This window comes from Mauremys mutica, chromosome 9 (assembly GCF_020497125.1).
Source record: "Mauremys mutica isolate MM-2020 ecotype Southern chromosome 9, ASM2049712v1, whole genome shotgun sequence".
Lineage (NCBI taxonomy): Eukaryota > Metazoa > Chordata > Testudines > Geoemydidae > Mauremys > Mauremys mutica.
This window is the reverse complement of record NC_059080.1, coordinates 93,967,346-93,992,631: the sequence shown is the minus strand read 5'-3', so window position 1 is coordinate 93,992,631 and position 25,286 is coordinate 93,967,346. Positions and strand designations below refer to the sequence as shown.

At 47.1% G+C, this 25,286-nt stretch overlaps 1 protein-coding gene across 1 annotated transcript; it reads left to right on the top strand.

Moving 5' to 3' along the window:
* The first annotated feature begins 607 nt into the window (after window positions 1–607).
* On the top strand, window positions 608–25,286 carry ZMAT3 (zinc finger matrin-type 3). Its single transcript, XM_045031409.1, has 6 exons — window positions 608–788; window positions 8,660–8,979; window positions 11,641–11,760; window positions 13,648–13,814; window positions 13,941–14,041; window positions 20,165–25,286. Exons 2-6 carry the CDS (start codon window positions 8,716–8,718, stop codon window positions 20,374–20,376), a joined length of 864 nt encoding a protein of 287 aa, XP_044887344.1. The 5' UTR covers window positions 608–788; window positions 8,660–8,715; the 3' UTR covers window positions 20,377–25,286.

Here is a 25,286-nt window from a genome sequence, read left to right as displayed (position 1 = left end):
CCTGCAGCAATAGCTCTCAGAGAGGCAAACTGCCCAGTCCAGCTCAATGGGCTGTGGACGCTGAAACCGGAAAGTGGCATTTAAAATAGCAACATTTTCTTGTTGTTGCTCTTAACCCGCATCCCAAACCCCCTCCCTCCTCTCCATCTCCTCCGCCTCTCCATCCCCGCACCAATGACTCCTCCTCACTCCATCCTCTCCCCCACATTAGTTACTCCCCACTCGTATCCTCATTTTCATCCCCTCCCCTTGGTAATGGCTCCTCTCACTCACGCTTTCCCCAGCCCCTCCTCTCGCTAGTTACTCGCCTCCTACGAATTCAGTTCAAATCCATAGCACTTTATTGACATCCTGGCAAAGCGTAAGGAAGCGACCCCTTAGTGTCTGTCACAGATCTGTCTTCACTGGGCTTTCCGCTGAGCCTGGGGGTTTAGCGGCAGCATCGCTTGGTATACAGTATATTTGCTCCTCTCCGGAGCTCCGAGGCTCATGCGCCCTGGCAGAGATACTAGAGGCAGTTTTCCCGAGTCTCCTCCCCTATTCCTCCCCCCTGTTCTGCAGTCACTTCCTGCAGCTGTTTCCCTGTGTGTCCGGTTCTACTGACTTTTCTGACTGACGGCCCCTCAGATCTAGTGGGGGAGCAACCCGACTTAAGTTGTCATGAAAAAGGAAGACAGGAGGAGGTGAAGATCTCAGCTGGGGATGTGCAGGGCTGGCCAGCTCCAGGTACAAGGGATTGCCTGCAGATTGCTTCTCTGAGTCCCTCCTCTCAGAATCAGGAGAGTCTAGTAAGTGTATTATACTTGGGTGTATGCATTTATTAGAGTAGTTAGGACACTGGCAATAATAAGGAGGTAAATCGCACCACAAGCAGTGTTATGTACATATTCCACTTGTTAGTTTGTGGGATTTTACATGTTTGTTTTGCATGTGGGTAGTTATGTTGCATGTATGTTTTGAATGTCTACATATTGCATCAGTTTTTGGATGCTATGTTTTGCTTGTATGTTTCCCAAATTGCATCTTGGCATCTTGAATTCTCTCTTGAATTGCAACCATTTCAAGATAAGAACAGATGCATCCAATTTTAATTAGAATCTAAATCATGGGGATTGTAAAGCTTCCAATTTTGCATAAATAAATTTGCTAAAATATCAGTTTTTGCATCATGCTGTATAGTCCCATAATGATGTATTAGGTAACAAAATGTTCCCTTGCCCTTTGCGTTACCTGTTTTGCATCTACAATAGTCTAGAGTCAGTGTCAGTGACCACTGTCATGAAAGTTGTTTCCATTCTAATGCCCTGCGTTCAATCACTTAGTACTGTATGAAGCCTTCATCTTTCAGGCTGAAATTTGTCAGGCTTGGTCTCTGACCAAAGGTGAATGTATCGGGAAAGTTTCAGTAAAAACAAGTACTGTACATTCATTCTAGAGTATGAGGAGCCTGGAGGAAAAAAATACACTTTCTGATTTAAAAAATAAATAAATAGTGACTGTTTGAATAACTCCATCGCTGAAACAGCTGGAAACAGGCAGGAAAACTCAGCACAGAAATTAGATTTGACTGAGCTATGACCTTTTAAAAAATTGCACTCTGCCTTTGAATTTTCCTACTATGTTCATAAAATCTGCTGCTAAGGAAGGCTGTACTGTGTGTGCATGCTTGACGAACTTAGTTGTGCAGTGAAAAGCTTTTGGGCCTAGATTGTGCCTGACATTTCTCCCAGGGTTGCATATGGTAGTGAAAGTATAGAACCTTCCTCCCCTCTAGTATGGCACACACAAAGGCCAGGTACAATTGTGGTCTCTGTGTTCAGGGAAGTGCAGGATCAGCTCCTTCCTTACTCTCCCCGAGGCACACAGCGCTCCAAAGGGGTAGGAAGTAGATACCCGGCTGAATCCCTGTGCATTGTCCTGTGGAACACACAGGAGGAAGTATGTTGTAGCCCATAACGATGTGTAGCAGTGGGAATCACAGTGAGACCCAGGAGGCATCCTGTCTTCCTGAGGCAGAATGCCTCCTGGAACTCACCCTGGGGAACTGCTGCTCCAGGCTCTCCGCTCCAGGCTGTGTTAAAGGCACAACTGAGCCTTTACTGAAGTTGGGCAGAGAATAATGCAGAGATCATTGGTCATCTTGCAAGGTAAAAATGGCATGGTTTCTAAAGTGCACAGAGAGAGGGAATCTCTCTTGCTAACTTCCTACAGTGTGGAGATTGATGGAGTCCATTGTGGACCTAGTAAGGTAAATGGGATGGGGTGTTACAGTGGGGCCTAGACAAATAGTTCTAGATTATGGATCTTCTTTTTCTTACATATTTCTCTAAACCAACCAACTAAAAACATCCTAGCACGGCCTTTAAAGAAAAATCAACATTCCTGTCAAAAGTCAGGAAATGGTAACGTTAAGATTGCCTATGTAACCTTAATCCTGCCTCTGTACCCTTAATCCACTGCAAAAAGTCTTCAGTTACAAACCGTTTCTCAAATATAATTTTATCCCCTACACGTTGTAGTGCTGTATACTGCACTATGTATGATAGCCAGAGTTCATGGAAGTAATAGCAAACACTTCTTAGACAAGATACAGCAGATTGGGCCTGGTTCTCATTTACGCTAACACTACTTTAGACTGTGCTTGCTTTGTAAAGTAGGCTTAAAGTGAGAGTAAACTATATTTACATCTAATTTAAGGCTGCTTTCCATTGCTGGAATGGTGCTTTTACTGCAAATGAAAACCACTCCATTATGTATATTAGAGTAATAATACAAATTTGCTGGCATGTCTAGGTCACCTAAATGTGTAGCTAAATTAACTGTATGGGTCCAAATTATGATACCCATGATCATAAATGTATAACTCTTTCTTCCACCTGTTATTCCATTGAAATTAATGAGACTACCTGCAGAGTATAGTACTACTCAATGGGAGTAAGGGGGGCTGAATCTGTCTCAGAGTTAACAGTTATGCCCTGAGCTGAACCCATGGTAAACTAAACTGGTGGTTAGAAAAAATATTATATAGTACATAGTTGTTGACTCAATGATTAAGATACTTATAGAGAGAAGAGAATTTATTTATAAAAAGTGAAAGAGCATTATCCCATGGACTTTAATGGGACATCTCACATGCTTAAAGTGAGATGCACACTTAAGTTCTTTGCTGGATCAGAACCACAGTGTGCAACACTTTGCAGGACTGTACCCTAAAACAATAAAGATTGTTCTAATAATTGAGCTAATGAAAAGAGTAAGTATAAACAAATTTAAAAAATGAGAAGAGGCGACACATGTACATGCGATTACTCGTGTGAGTTACAGCTTAATAGTGTGAATAAAGGGGTCACAATCTGCTCCTAAGATTGTACAGAAAAATTGTATGGTAGTATATTGTAGGATTGAGAAACATTATGAAAGCACGTCATTAAAGATTGTGCTGTAAAAGGATACAAGCCAAAGGGCAATGTTAAGGCTGCGAAAGCAACCTTAACTATGTCATTTCCTGGCTTTGAGTGCTTACTGTTCTCTTAACATAGTTTTAGGTGCAATTATATTAAAATCCAGACACTGTGCTGAGAAGGGAAGAAATGTTAATGAATCTTCAGCTCTGTGAGCTTTGAGCAATCTTTATTCCTGGATAAAAAGCATTCCTGAGCAGAGGCTTCAAAGCTTGATGCATTTATGGTTTTCACCGGCTTACAGTGATATGATTTCCTTTCATTTCCTAAAGTCATTGCTGTTACAGACATTTAATATGATCTGATGTTGTTCTAAGGCATTCATAGACTTGTACTGACATTGTTTTACCAATCACATTGTAAAACTATAATCTAATTATTATTGTCTTGCAGTGTTAATATGACAATATAAAAAAATGGTCAGTTTCTTAAGATAGTCCATTTTCAAATGCTCTATTGAGCGTAAGTGAAAGGATTCCCTGGGAGAAATGCTGGCCTAATTAAAATCAATTGAAGTTTTGCCTTTGACTTTAATGGGACAAGGATTTCACCTTCTGGGTTTTACCCTGAAGGTCAAAGAGAACACCCACAGATGGTAGACTACATCTTCATATTGGGTAGGTCAATCATCACCTTATCTATATCAGTGCAGACACCATACCAGTGCTACAGATTCATAGCCTTGGAAGCTATTGAATTCTGTGGCTTTTCTGAGATCTCCATATTGGTGCTGGGTCATACCTTGACTCCCTTTCCCTCTGCTGTAGCATCACAATTTGCTGAATATGGAGACCATGGTGATTTAATGGTGATCTCCAGGTGCTGAAGCACCTGGAGCATATGTTGGCAATAAGGTCACTGGGATAATTACCTGGTGTCTGGTCTTCTTCTGTGAAAGGATTTTATGCAGGCATATAGAATCACTGACAGTGAGGTTAGGAGATGTTACTTGTCCTCAGGCTTAGACCTTCTGTAATGAACATTCCAGCTGAACTCTTTTGGATAGTGTGCAGTCAGATTGCTTCAGATGGCCTTATCCAATTAGCAGTTCCTTCAACTGATTATAATGGTGAGCTAGTTACCTTTTTACACAGATGAGACAATGTGGTTCTAGGCTGGTCTCTGTATCTTTTGACTAGTAAAGCCATGGGTCACAATAGATTATTTCACCTGATCTCTGATTTCCTTGTCCTCTGGAATTCCCTGTGGCACATGGTCTTCAGTTTTGACTTCTGTCCATCTTGACAATGATGTGACTGTGCCACCATCATTGAGCAATGTCATCAAAGCCTCACTTAACAAGAGAAAGATGTTAATTATCCTCAGACATGCAGATGTCCACCCCCCTCCTTAAGAAGCCATCTCTTGACACTGAAGTGCTTGCCAGCTGTCAAATCCCCCATTTTCAGGGAACAAGATTGAGAAGCTGTGGCTATTCCAGTCCAGGAGCACTTGGACATTAGTGGCATCCCAGATAGTTCCCATTTTAGGACTAGCATTTTTTGGATTTGAGATCGCACTTGTCAGGCTCACGGATGACCTCTCGCTGGTTTTAAATCAGGGTCAGCTTGTCATTTTGGTCATGGTGGATTTCTTAACGTCTTTTAATATGAGTGACCATGGTTACTGCTTTGACAGCTAAGGAACATAGCTAGTGTGTCTGGAGCTGCTCTGAAGTCTTACCTAGAAGAGAGGAGTCAGTCCATGGTGGTAATATGAGATTTGAAACGCTGTGTCCTTCAAAGGTCCCTTTATCACCCATGTTGGTCAATGTATATACTGAGCTCTTTTAGCCAGATAATTTCTTACTATGGGATGTGGGCACAGCTGTACATCTGTTGCCCTGTGGACAATACAGTTCAAGTCTCTGGCCTGGAGGGATGTTTGAACTATCTTGTCTGGACACATTAAAACTTCTGTGTTCCCAGGATTGGTTATGAAGTCTTGCTACTGGATAGAGTTAGTTACTACAAGAAGGCTCATTCTAGTTGAGAGGGTGTGATTAGAAGCAGTGAGTCAGCCATGCCCTCTCTAGGAAGTCCCACCCCCACCCTCCATGTGTTCCATGTGATAGGAACCTTTTTTGCACGTGCACTTCACAATTTGCACAGGTGATGCACAAGTGATTTATCTCAGGGTAACCTCACAACAGCAATCCCTGCCTTTGTGTCTCATACACTCAGCTGATGAAATTCCCTCTTGTTAGGGCTAACAGCAGAGTTGCTATTAGCCACTATTAGCCACTTGTTCAGAATCCAGCATCCCTTTTCTCACTGATCTAACAGTCACATTCACGTTATGCCCACTTTGCATTCTTTGCACTGGCTGCCTGTGCAGTGGCACATTAACTGTTAGCTGGTACTGCTGGTTTTTAAAGGCTGCAACAAGGTAGGCTCCCTGACTATATTTGAAACGTCTTCCTTGGAATTCATCTTGAAGAGGATCTTTGGTATGACATGATCATAGAATCATAGAATATCAGGGTTGGAAGGGACCTCAGATCCCTTTAGGAATCCCACCATCATACTCAGAAAAAGGAATTAGTGTCTTTGTCATGGTGGGCCCTAGGGTGTGGAATTCACTTAACCATATAATCCAGTAGTCCATCTCTCGGCCCACCATTAAACACTCCTCCTTCCCCGGTGTTTTTTAGAACAACCACTTCCCTCTAATATACTTTTCTATCCATTCCCTTCTTTCCTCTTTAGATACTGCATTGAACATCCTCAAATTTGTTTCAGTTGTTAATTTTAGTGAGGTTCTTTAGGGGTTTTTTGAATTGCATTTGAATTAATATTTAGAAATTGATTTTAGTAGGGAGCACAGCACCTTGACAAGGGAGCTGCACTACAGAAATAAAACTCAAAGGCTTTATTGTCCGCCCATTTCCAAAGGCGTGTATATGTGTGCTTTATTTTTTGTGGGTTCCCCCCCGTTAGTCCCTAGAAATACTCAGAAAACTTTAAAGCAATATTGTTGCCTGGAACTTGAGCTTCTGTTCTGCAGCTGGTCCTGTATAGGTCTAGGGATTTGCTCACAAGAAGCCAGTTGCAGAACTGGGGGTCCGTGTGTGCAAAAACAACAACAACAGATTCATTTGGGTAAAATTTTCAAAAGTGCCCAAGTGGCTTAGGCTCCTAAATCCCATTTTCAAAAGTAACTTAGGCTTCCAAGTACCTAAGGCCCATTCACTTAGGTTCTCACAGGCCAGAATTTGAAAGGTATTTAGGCACCTAAAGATGTAGATAAGTGCCTCATGAGATTTTCAGAAGTGCCTAATTAGGTTATTGATTTCATATTGATTTCAATGGGAGTTAGGTGCCTAATCTGTTTAGGTGCTTTTGGAAATCCCAGGAGGCACCTATGTGCATCTTTAGGTGCCTAAATACCTTTGAAATCTGGCCCTCAGGCCAGGATCCTCAAAGGCCTAAACATCTCTGAGGATCTGGGCCTAAGAACCAAAGTCACTTTTGAAAATGGGACTTAGGCACCTAAGATACTTCTGAAAATGTTACCTGCAATCTAAATTAAGGATTCCTATTTAGAAAAGTAAAGGTAGGTCCCTGTATTTAAAACACTTCTGCTTAAAGATAGTACAAATCTGGCACCCCAGAATGCAATTTTAGCTTGACGTGATTTGAAATGGCCAAGATATCAAATCCTGTTTATTGGTAAGCGGGGCTATGATGAGAAGCTAATATAATCTTGAAGAAAGTGGTTCTGTCTTGATTTACACTAATACTTCCACTTTGCATTAACCTAGCAATGTTCATCCCAGGGTTTCAACAGAACTTGGAAACATAAATCAATTAAGCCTCTCAAAGCTTTTTGTTGGAAATTTAAGGGGGTTCCTAAGAACTTGAACTGATTGAGAAATAAACGGAATAAGTGCTAATATGAGATAATCTTCCAAACCTAAGAAAATATGAAATAGTTTTTAATTTTGCATTGTACTTAGTAAAATCTGCCAGAAGTAGAGGCAGATATCCAAATGCTTTCAATAGCAAATGCCTCAGGAAAATGGTAGGTATTAAATGGAATGAAGTTGTAACAAATGAGGAGATTTGTCAGAGTTCCACAACTTTTAAATTCCAAAGTTATCCAGAGAAGACAATGTAAATATCTGGGATGTATGAAGAATGTAACCAGAGCATCTGCCATGGCAGATGTACCATTGGGCAACTGGAGGACATGTAAGAGAGGCGGAATGAAATAATCTCTCCATTGAACACTAGAGAGGGAAGACTATTGGACTTAACATTGAGGACATGCAAAGAGCAGCCCAGGATAGACAGGGATGGCAGAGTCTTATTCAGGCTCTAAGTGATGTTTGATAGTGTGAGAAGGATTCAAACACTTAGTAAGTGAAGGCATGGAGAAGTGGAATGGAACCCAGAAGTAATGGCTCCTGGTACTTCGTTCTAACCAATAGACAACAGTGTCTCCCTCAGTGCTTTTATTTACTGGAGAAAAATTAATTTTGATGTATTTTCCTGAAGTTGATATTTATGAAGGCTTTGTATGGGGTTTACAATTCACAGCATACACAATTACTTCCAAATGATTGACAAGGTACCAAGCAACAACACATATTGCAGTATTAATTTATTTCTTAGATTGTGAACTCGTTGGCACAGAGCCCACCCCTTCTTGGATTTGGGAAAGGGCCTAAGGCCCCAATACTCCACTTGTTTACCCTTGGGAGCGCTGCTTCAATGGGCCTCTGCATGAGCTCAGCAGTGAGTCACTGCACTAACAAATGTAGGCTCCGGGCCTCCTAGGGTAACACAAACATGGCAGAATGATATTTTCTTGCATCTGGAAGCTTATGCCTGGTGAGTTCTCATTTTCTTTGTTGTCCAGATAATATAAGTTCTTAGTAGTCCACTTAAATTTACAGGAGGATGTGATAGCCTTTATTAATAGCTAAACTCAGATTTTAATCCGTGTCGTCTTGCCTAAAAAAACATCTGGGGCTGGATTAACAGGCTGACTGCAGCAGCGTTGCCCTGCTCCAGTGAAGCAGAAGCTATAAACTCATCTTAACTGGCTGGTTAAACTGGGTTTATGGCTGCTTTGCATTGTTGGAGGGACACAGAGCAGCTGGAGTGAAACTGGCAAAGTTGGCCCCAGTCTTGGACGTTCACATTGTGAAAAGGATGCCGTTTATTTGAGCCTCTGTCTTTTTTCTGGTTCAGAGCTGAAGAAGAGTCTTCCTCCTTCAATAGTAACATGCCAGCAGTCCTCCCAGCCAATGATTCTTTTGCAGCAGGCAGGACTTCCTCCTCATCCTCGTCCTGAGAAGCCTTCATCTCCTCCTATGTCAGTGGCCACAAGGCCAAGAGCCAACTCACCACTGTCCCCACAGAAACCGTTTGGACTGGGGCCTTCCTTGCAGCACTCACAAGAAGAGGAGCTTGCAAAGGATCCTGTGCTGGAGGAACTATGTAAGCCTCTGTGTTGTAAACTTTGCAATGTCACTCTGAATTCAGCACAGCAAGCCCAGGCGCATTACCAGGTAAGGAGAAGCAAAAGAAGAAAGATGTTCAGATTAGTTGTTCCTGTGAGGTGCCTACCACTCTTTCAGTAGGGCAAGACTTATGAATTAGGAAGACTCCCAACCTGCCATAAGTGAGGGAGTCATGTGCCAGGAGCTTCCTCTCCTTCTGGTCCCACTGCCAGAGGCAGGTGGGGTAGGAGGGCAGATGAAGCCCCCCTTTTTGCTCCCACGCCTGAAGGAGGGTTACTGAGGCTACACAGGGTTTAAGAGTGGGGCCCTAATGAGTTGCTTGTCCTCTTTGTGCTTTAGGCTGGAGTTCATCACAATTTTTTCATCAAAACTTTTCTTCCGTCATGAAAAACGTTGCCCTTTCGACCAAAATAATGGAAAATTTATTTAAGTCAAAGTTTTTCATTCCTCCCCCGCCACAGGAGAATGAGAAAGCAAAACCCCGTGCGCTTTGGTCCTTAGTTGAACTGGGGAATCTGGTCCTAGACTCCCCCTTTAAAATAAAGGGGGAGAGGCAGTGGGAATTTAAGCAGATTCCCCAGTTCAACTAAGGCCAACAGAAAGTTCTGATTTTCCTTCCAGTTCTAATTTAAAAACATATTTAAAAAATGTTGATTACCCATCTTTTCTCCCAGCTTTGCTGCTTTTATCAGTGGATGCCAGTTTAGCAGGTTTATGTCCCCTGGGGGACGGATTGAGCAGGCTCCGTTGAGACTGAGGAGTATGCTCTTTATAACTCAGACAGCAGGTGCTATAACAGAGGTGGGCAAACTACGGCCCGCGGGACCGTCCTGCCCAGCCCCTGATCTCCTGGCCCGGGAGGCTAGTCCCGGGCCCCTCCCCTGCAGCCTGAGCTCACTGCGCTGCTGGCGCAATGCTCTGGGCGGTGGGGCTGCGAGCTCTTGCCGGGCAGCGCAGCTGCAGAGCCGAAGCCTGACCCGGTGCTCTGTGCTGTGCGGTGGCGTGGCTGGGTCCAGCCGGGTGGCGCGGCTGCCTGTCTTGGTGCTCTGGGCAGCGCGGCGGTAGCGCCGCCAGCCACCGGTGCTCCGGGTAGCACAGTAAGGAGGCAGGGAGCAGGGTGGGTTGGATAGAGGGCAGGGGAGTTTGGGGGTGGTGGTCAGGGGGCAGGGGTGTGGATGGGGTCACGGCGGTGAGAGGGCGGGGAACAGGGGGGTGGAATGGGGGCAGGGATCCTGGAGGGGCAGTCAGGAAGGAGGGGGGGTTGGATGGGGCAGTGGGGGGCAGTCAGGGGCAGGGATTCTGGGGGCGGGTCAGGGAGAAAGTGTAGTTGGATGGTGCAGGGGTCCTGGGGGGGGAGTCAGGAATGAGAGGAGGGGTTGGATGGGGCGATGGGGGGCAGTCAGGGGACAGGGAACACGGGGGTTGGATGGGGCAGGAGTCCCGGGGGGACCGTCAGGGGCCGAGAAGCAGGAGGGGTCGGATAGAGGGCAGGGGCCGGGCCATGCCTGGCTGTTTGGGGAGGCACAGCCTCCTCTAACCGGCCCTCCATACAATATCGGAAACCCGACGTGGCCCTCTGGCCCAAAAGTTTGCCCGCCCTTGTGCTATAAGAATTAAGTTACTACCTTTGCTCTTAGACCAAACACCATTCATATGGTTCACTTGAACTGGTCTTGTCTCTGAGCGGCGCTTCATCACACAAACAGGGGTGTAGTATATGACAGACACCCTTGGATTAGCCAGCTTCTCTACCGCAATGTACATTTCTTTTGATATGGTTCACAATATGGATCCCCAGAGATTATCTCTCACTTTGTGCTTCTACCTGGTAAGAACACCATCTTATTGGACTCTCAACTTCTGACAACTTCTAGATATGATCATCTGGGGTGGGTGGTCTAAGAGTCTTCAATTCACTCCCCCTTCCCAAGTACATCAGAGTGCCAGTTTGCTGACCTTCTGGGTATGTCGCAATAGTTTTCACTTTGGTTTTTCCAGAGGAGTGTACTGAACAGGGAGGGCTTTAGTGAGATGAGGAGACCTGGGTGTCTTTCTATATTATTGGGATGGATTTTCAAAAAAGCTTCTAATTTTTGCAGGCAGAATTTTGTAGGTTCATCCCTTAGGTTTGCTGGCTGGCCTGGAAAGCATGTCCCATGCTATCTCCCTGGAGCCTCTCTTTTCCCAGGTCTGCTTCAAGAGTCTCCTCCCCAGCTACCCTCTCCCTTCAGGGATAGTCCCAAGGTGCAGGCCCCTCTGAGTTTTCTTTCCCAGAGAGGAAACACCCAATTACCTCTCCCCTAGGTCTCCTCTCCCTATTGCCTTGCAGCCTTTCTTTATAGAAGCCACCCAGGTTGGTTCTTCACAGCTGGGTCTAATCCTCAATTACCTGTCTTTGAGGTGCCACAGAATGGGCTAATTGGGCTCCCCTTCACCCTTTCACTGCTAGTGTGGGGGGTACATACCCCATCCCAAGACCCAGCCCTGCCAGATACTGAGCATCTCATGAGGAATGTCAAGCATTCTAATCTCCCATTGCAATCAATGGGAGTTGAGATTGCTCAGCCCCTCTCAGGATCGGAGCCTGTATCTGAGCTGCTTTTGTCATGACTACGTTTATATTTCAGCGTCTTAGCTGAGTCCTCTGGCTGCTAGATACAGGTGGGACTCTTCCATCTGGACAGTGATTAATTCAAGTTTTGTTTCCAGGGTAAAAACCATAGTAAGAAACTTCGGAATTACTATGCTGCAAATAGTTGCCCAGCTCCTGCCAGAATGAGCAATTCAGTGGAGCCTGCCGTGCCTCAGATTGTCTCCCATCCAGCTCAGGTAAGGCCTGGGGAGGTGACGGAGGCTTTGCTGCTTACATGTGCAGTACCTCCTATGACAAGGGTAACTAGGTCTCATGCTTTGGGGTGGGATTGCTGCAGGGGTCAGAGGAATTTTCCTCATTATGTCCAGCATGGTGCAATTGGCCCGGTGTGTGCCTTTACATTCTTCTGAAGCATCAGGTATTGACCACTCCTGGATACAGGGGACTTGACTCACTGAGCCACTGATATAATCCTGTGTGGCAAATCCTATGATAGCTGTGTGAATCAGATGCTCTGCTGATTATGGCTGTTTGAAGCCATGGAAATCACTCATTGTCATGTCCTTCCTTTGTGTGTGTGTGTGTGGTATATCCTCCCCTTGCCTAGCCATCTCCTGTGCATCCAAGTGAGGCTGCACCTGGGTGCCTATGTAGAAAAGGTGTTTAGAGTCTAGCACTAACGGCACTGAGCCATCATTTCCCTCTCTAAATAGCTACTCTTGTGGCACTCATTCTCCAATCACTGCATGAGTGAATGGCCCCCTTTGTGATCCAGATTACTGCTGTCCCATGAACTGCCCAATGGCAGGCACGTGTAGAGCAGAGTGCATGCCCCATTAGCTCAAGGGGTAAATCAAATGTTCTCCACACCCAACACTTGCATGTCATTGCATGTTGGTCAGCAGGGATCAAAGCTGGGGCCTTCAGCACCACAAGCTCGGGCCTCTACTACTTGAACTAAAGGAGACCGAACCCCTTAGCTGTGAGTAAGTAGCAGGTTGTTATATGGTTGCTGGGGCCAGCCTCTATGGGGGAGACCTGTTGACATACAAAAAGAACCTAATCCAAAGCTTACTGAAGTGAATGGGAGTCTTTCCATTCGCTTCAGTGGGCATTAGAGCAGGCCTTTCCCTAAGCCATTGTATGTTACAAGTGCACTATGCTGATTCCCAACAGCTGGGGTGGCTGCTCTGCCTTGTTTGAGGAACTAATTCTCAGAAAAAAGAAAGCCAAGTTTGAGCCTGCTACATAGAACATGTTCATATTGTACCATGCACGCCAGAATTCTAGGGGGTTTTTTTGGGAGGAGCATATGAATTATCAAAATGGGGGCCAAAGAAACTGCACCTTAGAAAGTGTAGCACTGGCAAGGCCAATGAGTAAATCATTGTTATTCACACTGTTTGGGAAATACGGTTCCTTGGTGATGTACAAAACACCAAAAAGACTCAGTCACTGCCCCAATCAGCTTACATTCTAAATAGCCAGACAAGATCATGCCCCATAATGCACTGGGAGATCCCGAGGACTGAGCTTACTCAGGACTGGCTCATTCCTCTAAAATCTGCATATGGAACTCCCGCTGTCCATAGGCAAGGTGTGGGGAGGGGTCAGTTGTTTCTCTGCAACCTGTGGAAGGTTCTTTGCTGGGTTGGAGATGGGGGCGGGTAGTCTGGACGCAGACTTCCCTCCGTGCTGTGGAATCTCCTTTCAGGGGGCTCCTAGGGGCAGTGGTAGGCCGAGGAGTCCAGCCTGCGAGGAAGCTGGAAGTGGAAGCAGGAGGCACGAGAGCCAGTGCAGAGGTACAGGGCCTCTGCACAGATAGTTCTGATCTCCATCTGATCCTCAGGGATCTTCCATCTGATCTGCAGAGATCGGTGTGGATCTTAGGGGATGTGCAGGTTCAGGGGGGCAGACTCCCAGCTGCAGCCAAGGAGAGGCAAACGCTCCTCCCACAAGGGAAAGAATTTGGGGAACCCAGTGCAGAGAACCCGGAGTTCTAATCCCCACTTTTACCACCAGCTTGCTGAGAAGGGTCCACTTCATTGAGCATGGCTCAGTGATTTCAAAGAATGAACTCCACTATGTTTGTACGTGATCCTTTCCCTCCCTTTTGCTGCTAGATGGGCGCCTCTAAACCAGGAGGCCGAGTGATCATGGCCACAGAGAATGATTACTGCAAGCTTTGTGATGCCTCATTTAGTTCCCCGGCTGTGGCCCAGGCTCACTACCAAGGAAAGAATCATGCCAAGAGGCTACGCCTGGCAGAAGCACAGAACAACTCATTCTCGTAGGTATTGTTCAACCTTTACATTAAGGGCTGGCCTGAATGTGTGCAGCCATGCCTCCAGCGGTCTCTGTTAATGTATCTCAGAGAGCTTTAAAACAGAGCTGTATGTGTTTATTTAACCTTCAGGGATACATCAGAACTGGGCAAACGGAGGGCACGGAAAGAAGGGAACGACTATAAGATGATGCAGAATAGAAGAAATGTGTATGCGGTTCAGAACAATACAGGTACTTGAGTGCTTGTGTCACCACTTACATGCTCCGTAGGTCGCACAGTGACTATTGCTTAACGGGTTCTGTTTGACACAGAAGGGTGCATTAGGGAGCTCTTGTTCTGTGAGCTGGTCTGCCCTGGTTCTGACTCCAGCATGAGGGATTGTAACAGGGTGGCTGCCTCCAGGGTGGCATGGTGTAGCTCGGCAGCAGCCCTGCCTCATTTTGCCCCCTTCTCACAGCTCTTCAAAACTCCACGGCCTCCTTTGGCTGCTGCAGTGCCTTGCTGCTATGCCTTGGTCCTCCAGCTAAGCCCTTAACAAAAGTACAACTATCCAGGGAATCGGAGTTCCACTTCCAAGTTAAAGCCAAACAAAACAGCGCCTTTGCCCCAGTCTCAAACTAGGCCCAATCCCTTCTTCCTAAGGGGCCTCTCTTCTGTCCTCTAATTTTTCTGCTCACCCTCTGGGCTCAGCTTTCAGCCCTTCCCAGGTTCCTTTCCATCACTCCCCTGGGTTCCTTTGGGTTGCTCCCTGGTCTTTCCCAAGCAGGCACTCCTTGGCCTTCCTACCGGGAGTCATCCACAGGTCTCTGCCAGCCTTGTGCTCTCCTCTGGCTCCTCACAGCCTTCCTGCAGCATCAAGTGCCACCACTTCCCCTTTCTTCCCAAACCTACGGTTAGATAAGGCAGAGGCCTGATTGGGTCACATGAACTTCATTTTCCCCACCTTGGGAGGCAAAGCTAATTGTGTCACTGGAGGGGCTGGGCCCATCTCCCCTTAAAGTGGCTAGCCACACTGTGTCAGGAACCACATGCCACTGGAGGATTGATGCTCCACCCAACCCTGATCTTCTGACACCCCCTCACCTCCCAACACACCACCTCCTACCTTGGAATGCCCTCTGTGCTGGGATTGTGGTGGAGGCTGCTAGATCAAGAGGTCTCTCCACTGGGGAAGTTCTCAGTTAGCCACTTACAGCCAGCATCTGGCTCCTTCGCACCACCTGAGTGACACTAAGGGGCCTGGTTGGACTGAGGAATCTATTCCGGAGTCTATACAGCTCTTTGAAGGTTTAAGGAGCAAGTAGGAGTATTAGCAGGCCATAGGGCCCATCCTGATCATCTCACTCAACCAAACCTGCCATTGACTTCAACAAGTGGGGGCTGGATTGACAGCTGAGGGCTGGATTGTCCCACATGTATCTGCATGCAGAGGGGACCTTCTACACATGGACCTGTCCCTGCCCATGCAGAGAGGGTGTTATCACCTCCTGTGCAGCACCTTCCCTAGCATGCCTGGGATTCTCTTGCATGGTTTCTCCTCCTGAAAATGTCTCCACAGGAGCTTGGGAGCAGGTCTGGAAGTATGAGGGGCCAGAGCAGGTCTGGCACTATCCCCTCCTAACCAAATATTGCAGCAGGGGCTAACATTGTTGAAGGAGCTTTAACTCCTTCTGGGTCCTCTTCTTCGTTGCTGCTTGTGTGGGGGCCACGCTTCTTGGGGAAGGGGAGCGGAGGAGGCAGCAGCTGCCCTTGCAGCTGGATATCAGACTCCCCTTCCCATGGATCCCCAAACTCCACAGCGTTGGCAAGGGGCCAAGGCCACCAAGACAGTCCGGCTGAGAGGACTTTTCCAGGAAAGCTATGAGGGGAACCTCTTTAAGTCTTCCTCCCCAGCCTCCTTCCATGCATCTTTATTCGTCACTGGAGGGGAGGCATCCTCTGGGGAAACACTCCAGCAGGTCCATGGGGGGTGTGTGTGTGTCAGGTGCTGGGTTCTAGGCAGTCAGCCCTGGTGGTTGGTGCAGTGGTGGAGAGCAGGTACCAAGGGTCGAAGCCAGCTGTAGAGTTGTGACCAGGCTGAGGGCAGCGCTGACACCGGGGTCCTAGGAGAGGCTGCTGCAGCATGCCTGAGGGTTGAGTCACTGCAGGCTCCGTTGGAGGGGCGAGTCATAGCACCTATTGAACATCTGCACCCGCCCACATCTAAACGACCCTCCCCCAGCCTAAAGGGAACAGCCACTGAGCTGAGGGCTCAAGTAAATTCAGGGGACAATGAATGAAAAGCGGGGATGGGAGTGAGGGGTAAGACCAGGGAGCCAGAGAGGGACACTGAGCAGAGAACCCCAGACAGCGCCCACTGCTCCTCAAAGGTGTCCAGGGAGCCAGTGGATGTGGCCCAGAGGAACTGTGCCCAGATATGTGACCGGAGGGAGGAGTGAATATAGGCCCCACTGTCACAGAGCACCTCCCATCCAGCATCCTTCTCCTGGCATGATGGATGGCCACCTTGGCCAGCGCCACTAGGCTGACAAGGAGGTCTCGTGACTTCGTGGGGCCACAGATGGGGTGAATGTAGATCAGGAGGTGCGGAAAAAGTGCAGCCAGCCCTGAAGGAGAAGGTTCTGGAGGAGCCGGAAAAGGGGCTGCAACCTGGTGCACTCGATGTAAATGTGTGCCAGGGTCTATCTCACACTGCAAAAAGGGCACGTGTCAGGGAGGGGAATGGGTGAACCATGCCAGGAATCGCCAACTAATATCCCTGGTAGGCCAGGGTCCAGGGTAGAATATAGACTGGCCAACCGGGGCTCCTCATCCTCCACATGTGGTAGAAGATCTTGCCACTTGGCGTCAGGGTGAGACATGAGGGTGAGGAAGTGAAGGGTATGGAGTATGAGAACGTACAGCTGCTTCCTAGGCTTGATTCAGAAACAAAGCGAGTGTAGGTCATGCAGCTGGTTTCGGTGGTGCGGAGGGGGGGGCTTGCGGGCAGGGGCCTGATGGCGAGGTCTGGAGGACCAGAGGTGAGGGGCAGGCAGGGAGCACCCTCCAGCAGGGCCTGCTCGAGAAAGGCCTGAGAGGCAGGCAATAAGGCTTCCCTCACCTCCTGGAGTACACACCGGGGGACACGAGGGGTGGAGAGCCCAATGTGCCAACCAAGTGCCAGGGGATCCACCTTGTCCTCCCGGTCATAATCCAGGAGGTCTTCACTGAGCTGGGGGTTGGGGTCAGTCATGGCATCTGAGTGAGCAGCCCTATCCTGGCTGTGTGTGCACCTCACAGGGGGCATCTGAAGACAGTCAGTGGGTCTATGATTATGCAGTCCCACTGGCCAAAGCCTCTGTCTAGGAGCGATACAGCAAGCTGCGATACCACACCCGTATTGCTGCAGCCTCAGAGGCTGTGCAGGGTCTGCACGGGTGCTCCATGCCCAAGTTGGGAGCATTCCATTCCCCACTCCTTTGTCCCCGCACAGTCTGTTTACCCAAGATTTGTGCAGGTGCTGAGAGAGCCCCTCAGTAAAGGAAGCTTTGCAAAGAAAGAAGCTATTTGTGGTGCCAAGGCTTTGTCTGGATCTTGTTGACTCCACCCATCTGTCCGTCTTGATCCTCTCCGCAGTTAAAGTTACTTCACTTTGTCAGCCTCTTTGTTTGTTTCATTTCTCATCTCATAACTTAATTTCCCATCTGCCTTTCTCTATAGCTACTGTAAGTGGTGGCTATTTCCTGGTGTTTTCTTGGCAAGGGGCCTGAGCTTTTGACTCCGACTGTACCACATCAACCCAGGCTCGCATTCTTGCTGTCCAGAATGATAAAGCAGGTTTGCCACCCTCCAAAGCCATCTGTTCCCTGAATCAGTTTCTCTGGTGTTTCAGACTCTGACTCTGCCACCCTTTGAACAAACCCAATACGGGAAAGACAGAGTCTGTTCTCTTATTTTGGCAGTGGGGAGGGAGAGAAAAGCACTTTGATTTACTATAAAATCCTTTAAAAAGAACTTTGATCTAGGAATAAGCAGAGAAAAACGCAGGGGGGAAATTCACCCCTGAGTGACAGTCCCTTTGCTCTTGTTGCCCAGCCCCATGTCCAGCAGAAGCTGGGAGCATTCTAGGGCAGGTCAGAATGACGAGGAGGAGTGGTGGGTTGGAACATGGTGGGGACGGGGGTGGGTGTTGAAGCTTGACAGACTGGAGGAGGGAAGGGGTGGATCGGGAGCAGGAGGAGGTGTGGCTAGGGTGGAGCTCTGTGCTGATGACTCCCATTGGTTATGTCTGCACTGCAGCCAGGAGCAAGCCTCCTAGCCTGGATAGACAGACTCATGCTAGCGGGGCTTGAGCTAGCGTACTAAATGTAGCAGCCTGGATGTTGTGGCTCAGACTGGAGCTGAGCTCAAGCCCACCCAATCCCCTGGGTTTGAGAGTCCGAGCACCAGCGAGAGCCACAGTGTCCACTCTGCTCTTTTCAGTATGCTAGCTCAGGCACCACTAGCGAGAGTCTGTCTATCCAGGCTTGCTCCTAGCTGCAATATAGACAAACTCAGCAGCCTATAGCAGCAGAAAAAAGGAGTCCTCTAGATTGCACCTTGGCTCTGAGCAGCAGCAGAAGAGGAGAGGTGAAGTTAGTATTCTCTCTGTCCCTGTGCTGGCACTAGCGCAGGAATGAATCTGGCCTCATTCTGGTCTCATTTGCTGCAATGTTATATCTGTGTAACTCCACAGAGCACACCAGAGGTAGGGTGACCAGATGTCCCGATTTTTATAGGGACAGTCCCGATTTTTGGATCTTTTTCTTATATAGGCTCCTATTACCCCCCATCTCCGTCCCAATTTTTCACACTTGCTGTCTGGTCACCCTAACCAGAGGTATTCTGAGGGGTATTTTGAGGGGGAAGGATAGCTCAGTGGTTTGAGCATTGGCTTGCTAAACCCAGGGTTGTGAGTTCACTTAGGGATCTGGGGCAAAATCAGTATTTGGTCCTGCTAGTGAAGGCAGGGGGCTGGACTCAATGACCTTTCAGAGTCCCTTCCAGCTCTATGAGATTGGTATATCTCCATATATATTCCTGATTTGCAGCTTCCTGTCCAAGTGCTTAATTCTATACCATTTAATTTGAAGTATATTTAATAAGTATCTGGATCAGCAGTTTTATTTTTTTCTTTGCAAGTCTTGTAATGAGTGCTCATTAGCACAGACAGCCCTCTGACGAGTGTTAGTTTAATTTTGTGTTTTCAGCATGGTGTTAATATAACTGTTCTTCTAAAATGATATTAAATATGATCTTATCATAACTATTTTTAATTAAGCGAGCAATAAACTAACTCTGATCAGAAAGTGGATTCTAATTCTGAAATAGGGGGAACAGTGATACAGGGTCAGATTTTCAAAAACTCCTAAGTGACTTAGGCGCCAAACTCCCATTTTCAAAAGTGACTTAAGCACTTAGGAGCCTAAAGCCTGGTGTACAATACACTGTTAGGCAGCTTACATCGACCTAACTCTGTAGGGGTCTACAGTAAAATGTAGCTCTCGCTGATGTAACTTGTCCACTACACCGACTTAATAACTCCTTCTCCACAAGAGGTGTAGCACTTAAGTCGATGTAGTTAGGGCAACACAGTGTCAGCATAGATGCTGCATTGCTTACATGGACTGTTGCTGCCTTTCAGAAACTGTCCCACAATGTCCCGCATTGGCAGTTAAATCAGTGCAAACTCTTCTGGTGAGGATGCGCATTGCCGACACAAGGAGCATAGTGTGGACACGCAAAAGCGATTCAGTTACTGCGGTACCTCTAGATTGACGTAACTTAGGGCAAGTCTGCACTACAAAATTAAATTGACCCAAGTCCCATTGACTTCAGGGAGAGTTCAGGGCTGCCCACAGGATTCCGGGGGCCTGGGATCTTTGGCGGCGGAAGGACCCCCTGCCGGCGAAGACCGGGAGCGTAAGAAGCTCCTGGGCCCGGCCCCGCAAGAGTTTTCCAGGCCCCCCCGGAGCGAGTGAAGGACCCCTCTCCAGGGGCCCCGAAAAACTCTTGTGGGGGCCCCTGTGGGGCCTGGGGCAAATTGCGCCCCCCCCCCCCTTCTGGGCGGCCCTGGGAGAGTTAAGCATCAAAGCCGGTTAGGTTCCTTTGAAAATTCTATTAGGTGCCTATCTGTGTCTGTAGGTGCCTAAATACCTTTGTAAATCTAGGCCTAAGTGCTTAAGTCACTTTTGAAAGTAGGATTTAGGCTGCCAAGTCACTTAGGTGCTTTTGAACATTTTACTCATAGACCTTAGCGATTGTGAAGTGAGGCTCGAAACACTGCAGGGCTCCTCTTGCTTACAGATAAATGGACTCTTTTATTTTCTCTGCAGGTCCCTACTTCAATCCACGCTCCCGCCAGCGAATTCCTCGTGATCTCGCCATGTGTGTCACCCCAAGTGGCCAGTACTACTGTTCCATGTGCAATGCCGGGGCTAGCGAAGAGATGGAGTTCCGACAACATTTAGAAAGCAAACAGCACAAAAGCAAGGTGTCTGAACAGCGGTATAGGAATGAGATGGAAAATCTTGGCTATGTACAATGACACGCTATCCCTTGGTAGTAGTTTGCAGATAGAGCAGCTTGTCTCGCCTGCTGTTTGCCACATGCCCTGCTTTGTGCTCCATTTGATAGGAGTATGCTCTCTAGCTATACATGTAACACCTGCAAACTTAATGGTATGGTTAGGGTATTTTTATATCGCTGTTGGCAGGAATATGCGCTGCAGGATGTGAAGTGGTTTTAATGTTTGTTTGCTTGTTATCTAAAGCTCTTCATTGCATTTTGGGGGAGCCCTGTCCTCCCCCATGCCCTATTGCATGAATGTGCAAGGCCCAAGAAGCACTGGGACCACCACGGTTCTGCCACGCAGGCAGGGTATGTGGAGACGCAACACCCCTTTTGGCGTGTCCTGGAGTTGTGCTCCACAGCATCACTCCACAGCAGGGGGACTTTATGGGCAGGCTAGAGAAGAGGAGGGAACAGAGCCAGCGGACGTGTGAATGGCATTGCTGGCCACACATCCCTGCTAGCAGAAGCATCAGAAGCTATAGCCTCAAATACAACTTGCAGCAGGTGCCTCCTGCATTCCTGTCAGTACGGCACAGAAGCTAATATAATCTGATGGAGGCTCTGTACTGAGCCGTGGCCCTCTATAGGACAGCATGGATGGTGCAATGAGTGTGGGCTGGGAAGGAATCGTGGGTCCAAACACCCTATCAAATTGGTGCTGAGGGGGGTCAGGTGCTGTTCTCCAGCCTGTAACTGTAGAGGGGGTGGGTCTGTGATGTAGTAAAATTCCCTGGAAATTGGGGATTATTGGATTTCAACTGCCTCAACCTCCACTCCATTCAGCTGCACTAAGCCTGACAGGTGTTATATGTGCAAAGTGAAATTCACCCTCGGAGAAGAGCTGCTCGTGTTGGGCATATTTCCTCTCTTCCCTTTACTCTAAGTCTCAGACTGGGCTTTCCTTTATCTTGCCTCCCACTGAACATCAGCGTTTTAGTCTTTTGTTTTAGGGACGGGATAATGAGCGTGACTGTCATGTTCTCCCACGTATTATCTCCAGGCTAGGCTGCTGTGCTGCCCCTTATTAGGGTGACCAGACAGCAAGTGTGAAAGATCGGGACAGGGGGTGGGGGGTAATAGGATCCTATTTCAGAAAAAGCCCCAAATATCAGGACTGTCCCTATAAAATCGGGACATCTGGTCACCCTATCCATCATGCAATCTCCGGGCTGGGCTGCTGTGTTCTCCCCTGTGTGGTATTCAGGCTGAGCTACTATGCTGGTCTCCTACTGATCTCTGAGCAGGGCTGCTATGCTCTCCTCTGATCATTCACGCCGTTGTGGCGAATTTAATGATCCTGATCTTTTTTTTTAAGTAGGATCAGAACCAGGCGGGTGCTGTGGATATCTCCCTTCCAGGTCAGCTTTACTGTTCTGGTTTTCTGCTAGTGTAGCTCCTTTGTTTCTCGGGTGGGAGGTTACTAGAGGTGAAAAGGTGCTTTGTAGCTTGTGCCCTCCTCCTGGAGACAGCGAGTCAACGTCTGCCTCGGTGTAATCCCATTGACTTCAGTGGGGCCGCACCGGGGATGAATTTGGCCCAGTGCATATGTTGCAGACAGCTCTGTTTTTCCCCATCCTTCACTGGTCCCTGCTCCCTAGTTTCCTGCATTCCACCAGCCCTCTTCAGCCTTAAAAAACAGAGTTTCTGTTCATCTTCTCAGGCCACCACAGAAAGGCTTGTATCACTTGTGTGCTCTAAAGTAAAAGCTGTTCTTCAGACTTTGAGTAATCTGTATCATTGGCCACCTCTAGCGAGCACTGCACAACTGCCCTGTCTTTTATATAGCACTCCTATACTCCATGAGGTTAAACTGTGATGGAGGTCAGAGCAATCATCACATGCTCCCTGCTGATCCATGTTTATATGCATGGTAACAGACTTCAGTGTCTGTAGCGCCCAATGCTGGTCCTCTGCGCAAAGCCTGAGTATATAGGCTTTGCACAGAGGAACTCCATTGGGTGGAATGGGTGGGAGAACAGAATCCCGGGTTGCAGAGCACAAGCACAAGCACCTTCCCCTGTGCTCTCCTTGGCTGGCACCCTGGCCATGCCCACTGGCCTGCCCCATTCCCAACCTTCCTGTGCTGCCGTAGAGAGTGCAGTCCTTGGGTATGACCTGCTCCCCATTCCAGACAGTGGAACTGTGGCCTTTCCTCTATTTTCCTGGCTGTTCCCCGCCCCCCCGTGTAAGGACGGAGGATGGTGGACGATAGTTGTCCTGTGGTGTCTCCCCCCACGATAGCTGCATCGTGTTTAAATGTCCATTTGCCATAAACCACGGCATGGTGTTTCCATTGTTTCATGCAACACTGAATAAAATGAGAGCTGGGGAAAGCCCTGTTATATCTAGTGTCTAGCTTGGTGTCTAGCCAAGGAGGCATTTTCCCTCACAAAACAGTGTCTAGCTGAAATGCCCCAGCAATGGGGCTCCCACGGTTTTCCTTGAGAGGCTGCCCAACAGGCAGGTAGACTTCCCCCAGTTTGAACATCAGGGATGAGGGTTGTCACCTCCAGAATTCCATCTCTCCTCTGCCCTGGTGTGAAGCAGGGAGTGGGACTCCACAGCAACTGTTGACAGGTCTCCCAGGCAGGAGAAAAGGCATCCAGGGCTAGAAGAATGTGGGACATGCTGGGATTTGCTCTGTCCAGAAGTTCTGATGTGAGCACAAGGGAACCAAAGACTGCCCGTCCCATCACAGCACCCACAGTGGTTTCTCCTTGACCTAGAAAATGGCTAATCATGAAGGTGTGAAAAGAAACAACCTTAGACCTCATTAGTGTTCCTGCGATAGCAGGGGCCTGGACTCAATGACCCAGGAGGGCCCTTCCAGACCTATGCCCGTATGTTTTAAGGGTTAAAGCCAACCCAAGGGCCCTTCAGCAAGAGGAGAAGGTCAGAACTTGACTATATGCATATTAAAGTAATTCTGTACATAAGGATTCAGAATGCTTGGGGAAAACATATCCTGCTATAGTTACATTCAGAAATGGGGGGTGGAGTGGGAGCACGGCAGGGGGCAGAGAGGCACCATACCCAGTAAGAATACAGGTGTGGCACCTTTTTAGAGACACCCCTCCCCCCGAATAGTTTATTTTTTGACTGGAAAAATAAAATGGACTTTTGTGAAGCTATCACATTGGCCAGTAGATTAATGACCTTTGCTGCTAAAAAAAAAATCATTGCATTCATATTTATTTTATTATGCTGACCACTGACAGTCTTGTGAATATTTATGGCTTTATCCTATGGGTGGTTTTTGTTTAAATAGAAAAATCTTCAGCGCACTTTAATTTCGAATCAGACTAGATATTTATTATTTGTGAAAATGTGGCTCTTCCTCCTCTCCCCACGTATATGTATTTTTTCTTCACATAAAATAAAAATTGTTCCTTTATGTTTTCATGGCAAACAAATTCAGGGTTTGCCTCCAGATTTTTAGTTAGGTCACAATTTCAACCTTTGTCTAAATGGTGGACTCTGTAAATTTAGCACATGTTAATGTTAACTTTAAATACATATGCATTTCATTCCAGCTGTAGCTTTTATTTTAAGGCAATGAGACCAATACATGGGATCCATATAATTTATATGGAGTATGAAAGAGGTACTGTTTTGTTTGTATTAAGCATTAGATGTCATTACACATTAACAAATAAATGTGTTATATCATTAACTAACATGGGGCTCAGTTCTGCTTATAGTTATTCTGGTGCAAATCTGAAGAAACCCTTCTAACTTCAGTGGAGTTACTCTGGATTTACACCAGTGTTACCAAGAGCAAAATTTAGTCCAGGAGATTTTTTTTTCCCTTACTACATGAACGTTATAGGGAGAATCTATCTGTAAGCATTGATTCATATTTTGGCTTACTAACATGCTGTTAATAACATGAGCAAAATCCTGTCGTCACATTACTCAGGCAAGACTCCCATTGACTGCAGGGGGGTTATTGCCTCAGTACGAAGTGAATGACATGGCTGCACTGTATACTTACGTTGGCCATGCCAAAACAAAGCAGGGTGCTAAATGTTCTCTCAATCGTAGATTTTGTTACAACAATCTAGGCTGGCTTAGGCTTTTTAAAGAATTATTTCTCTTGCTCTGTAAGGGCATGAACTTGCTCCCACTGAAATTGGTGGTGAAGCTCCCATTGATTTCAGTGGAACAGGGTCAAGCCCTAAACCACTCCAGGAACTCTGTAGTGCTGATGCCTTGTCATGTACATGTTTTTATGTCTGTATCTACAAGGATTCTCTGGATGAGGAAGAAACCTTTTGCCCCTTAAGAAGAACAGATTTCAAGATGGATCCAAAAGGAACTATTTTTACAACTGGCAAAGTCCATGTTTTCCCAGGAATAAATTAGCATGTGGGATTGAACAACCGTGGACCTGATCCTGATTTCATTTAAGTCATGATGAACCTCCCATTGACTTCACTGGAGCAGGATCAGTTGCCACCTGCATCAAATTGGAAGTAAAAATAAAATCTGCTTTTAAATAAATTGTTAGACAGTAATAGCTGGAATCCTTTTCCCAGTGATGAGAAAAGGCCAGTGGAGTTATATAAAAAATGAATAAGGCATCTGCACTGAAAGGGAGGATTATGGATGTTTCTGAAACAAAACACAAAATAGTGAATGTGGATACAGAATTGGTTCAGTTCACTTTGGAAGGAACTGATTTAATTTCTATCCTGCATCTGTATAGTAGCATCATTTGCAAATGCTTTGAATGTACGTCATCTAGAGCCTTCTTGTCAGGTTCGTTTTGTACACTTGTCCCTCTTTTTATTGCATTGAACTCTGTAGGGGAATAATTGAGTTGATGAAAATGAACCTTTTCTCCACTCTACAATAAATTGTCTTGCTCTCACCGTTCCACAA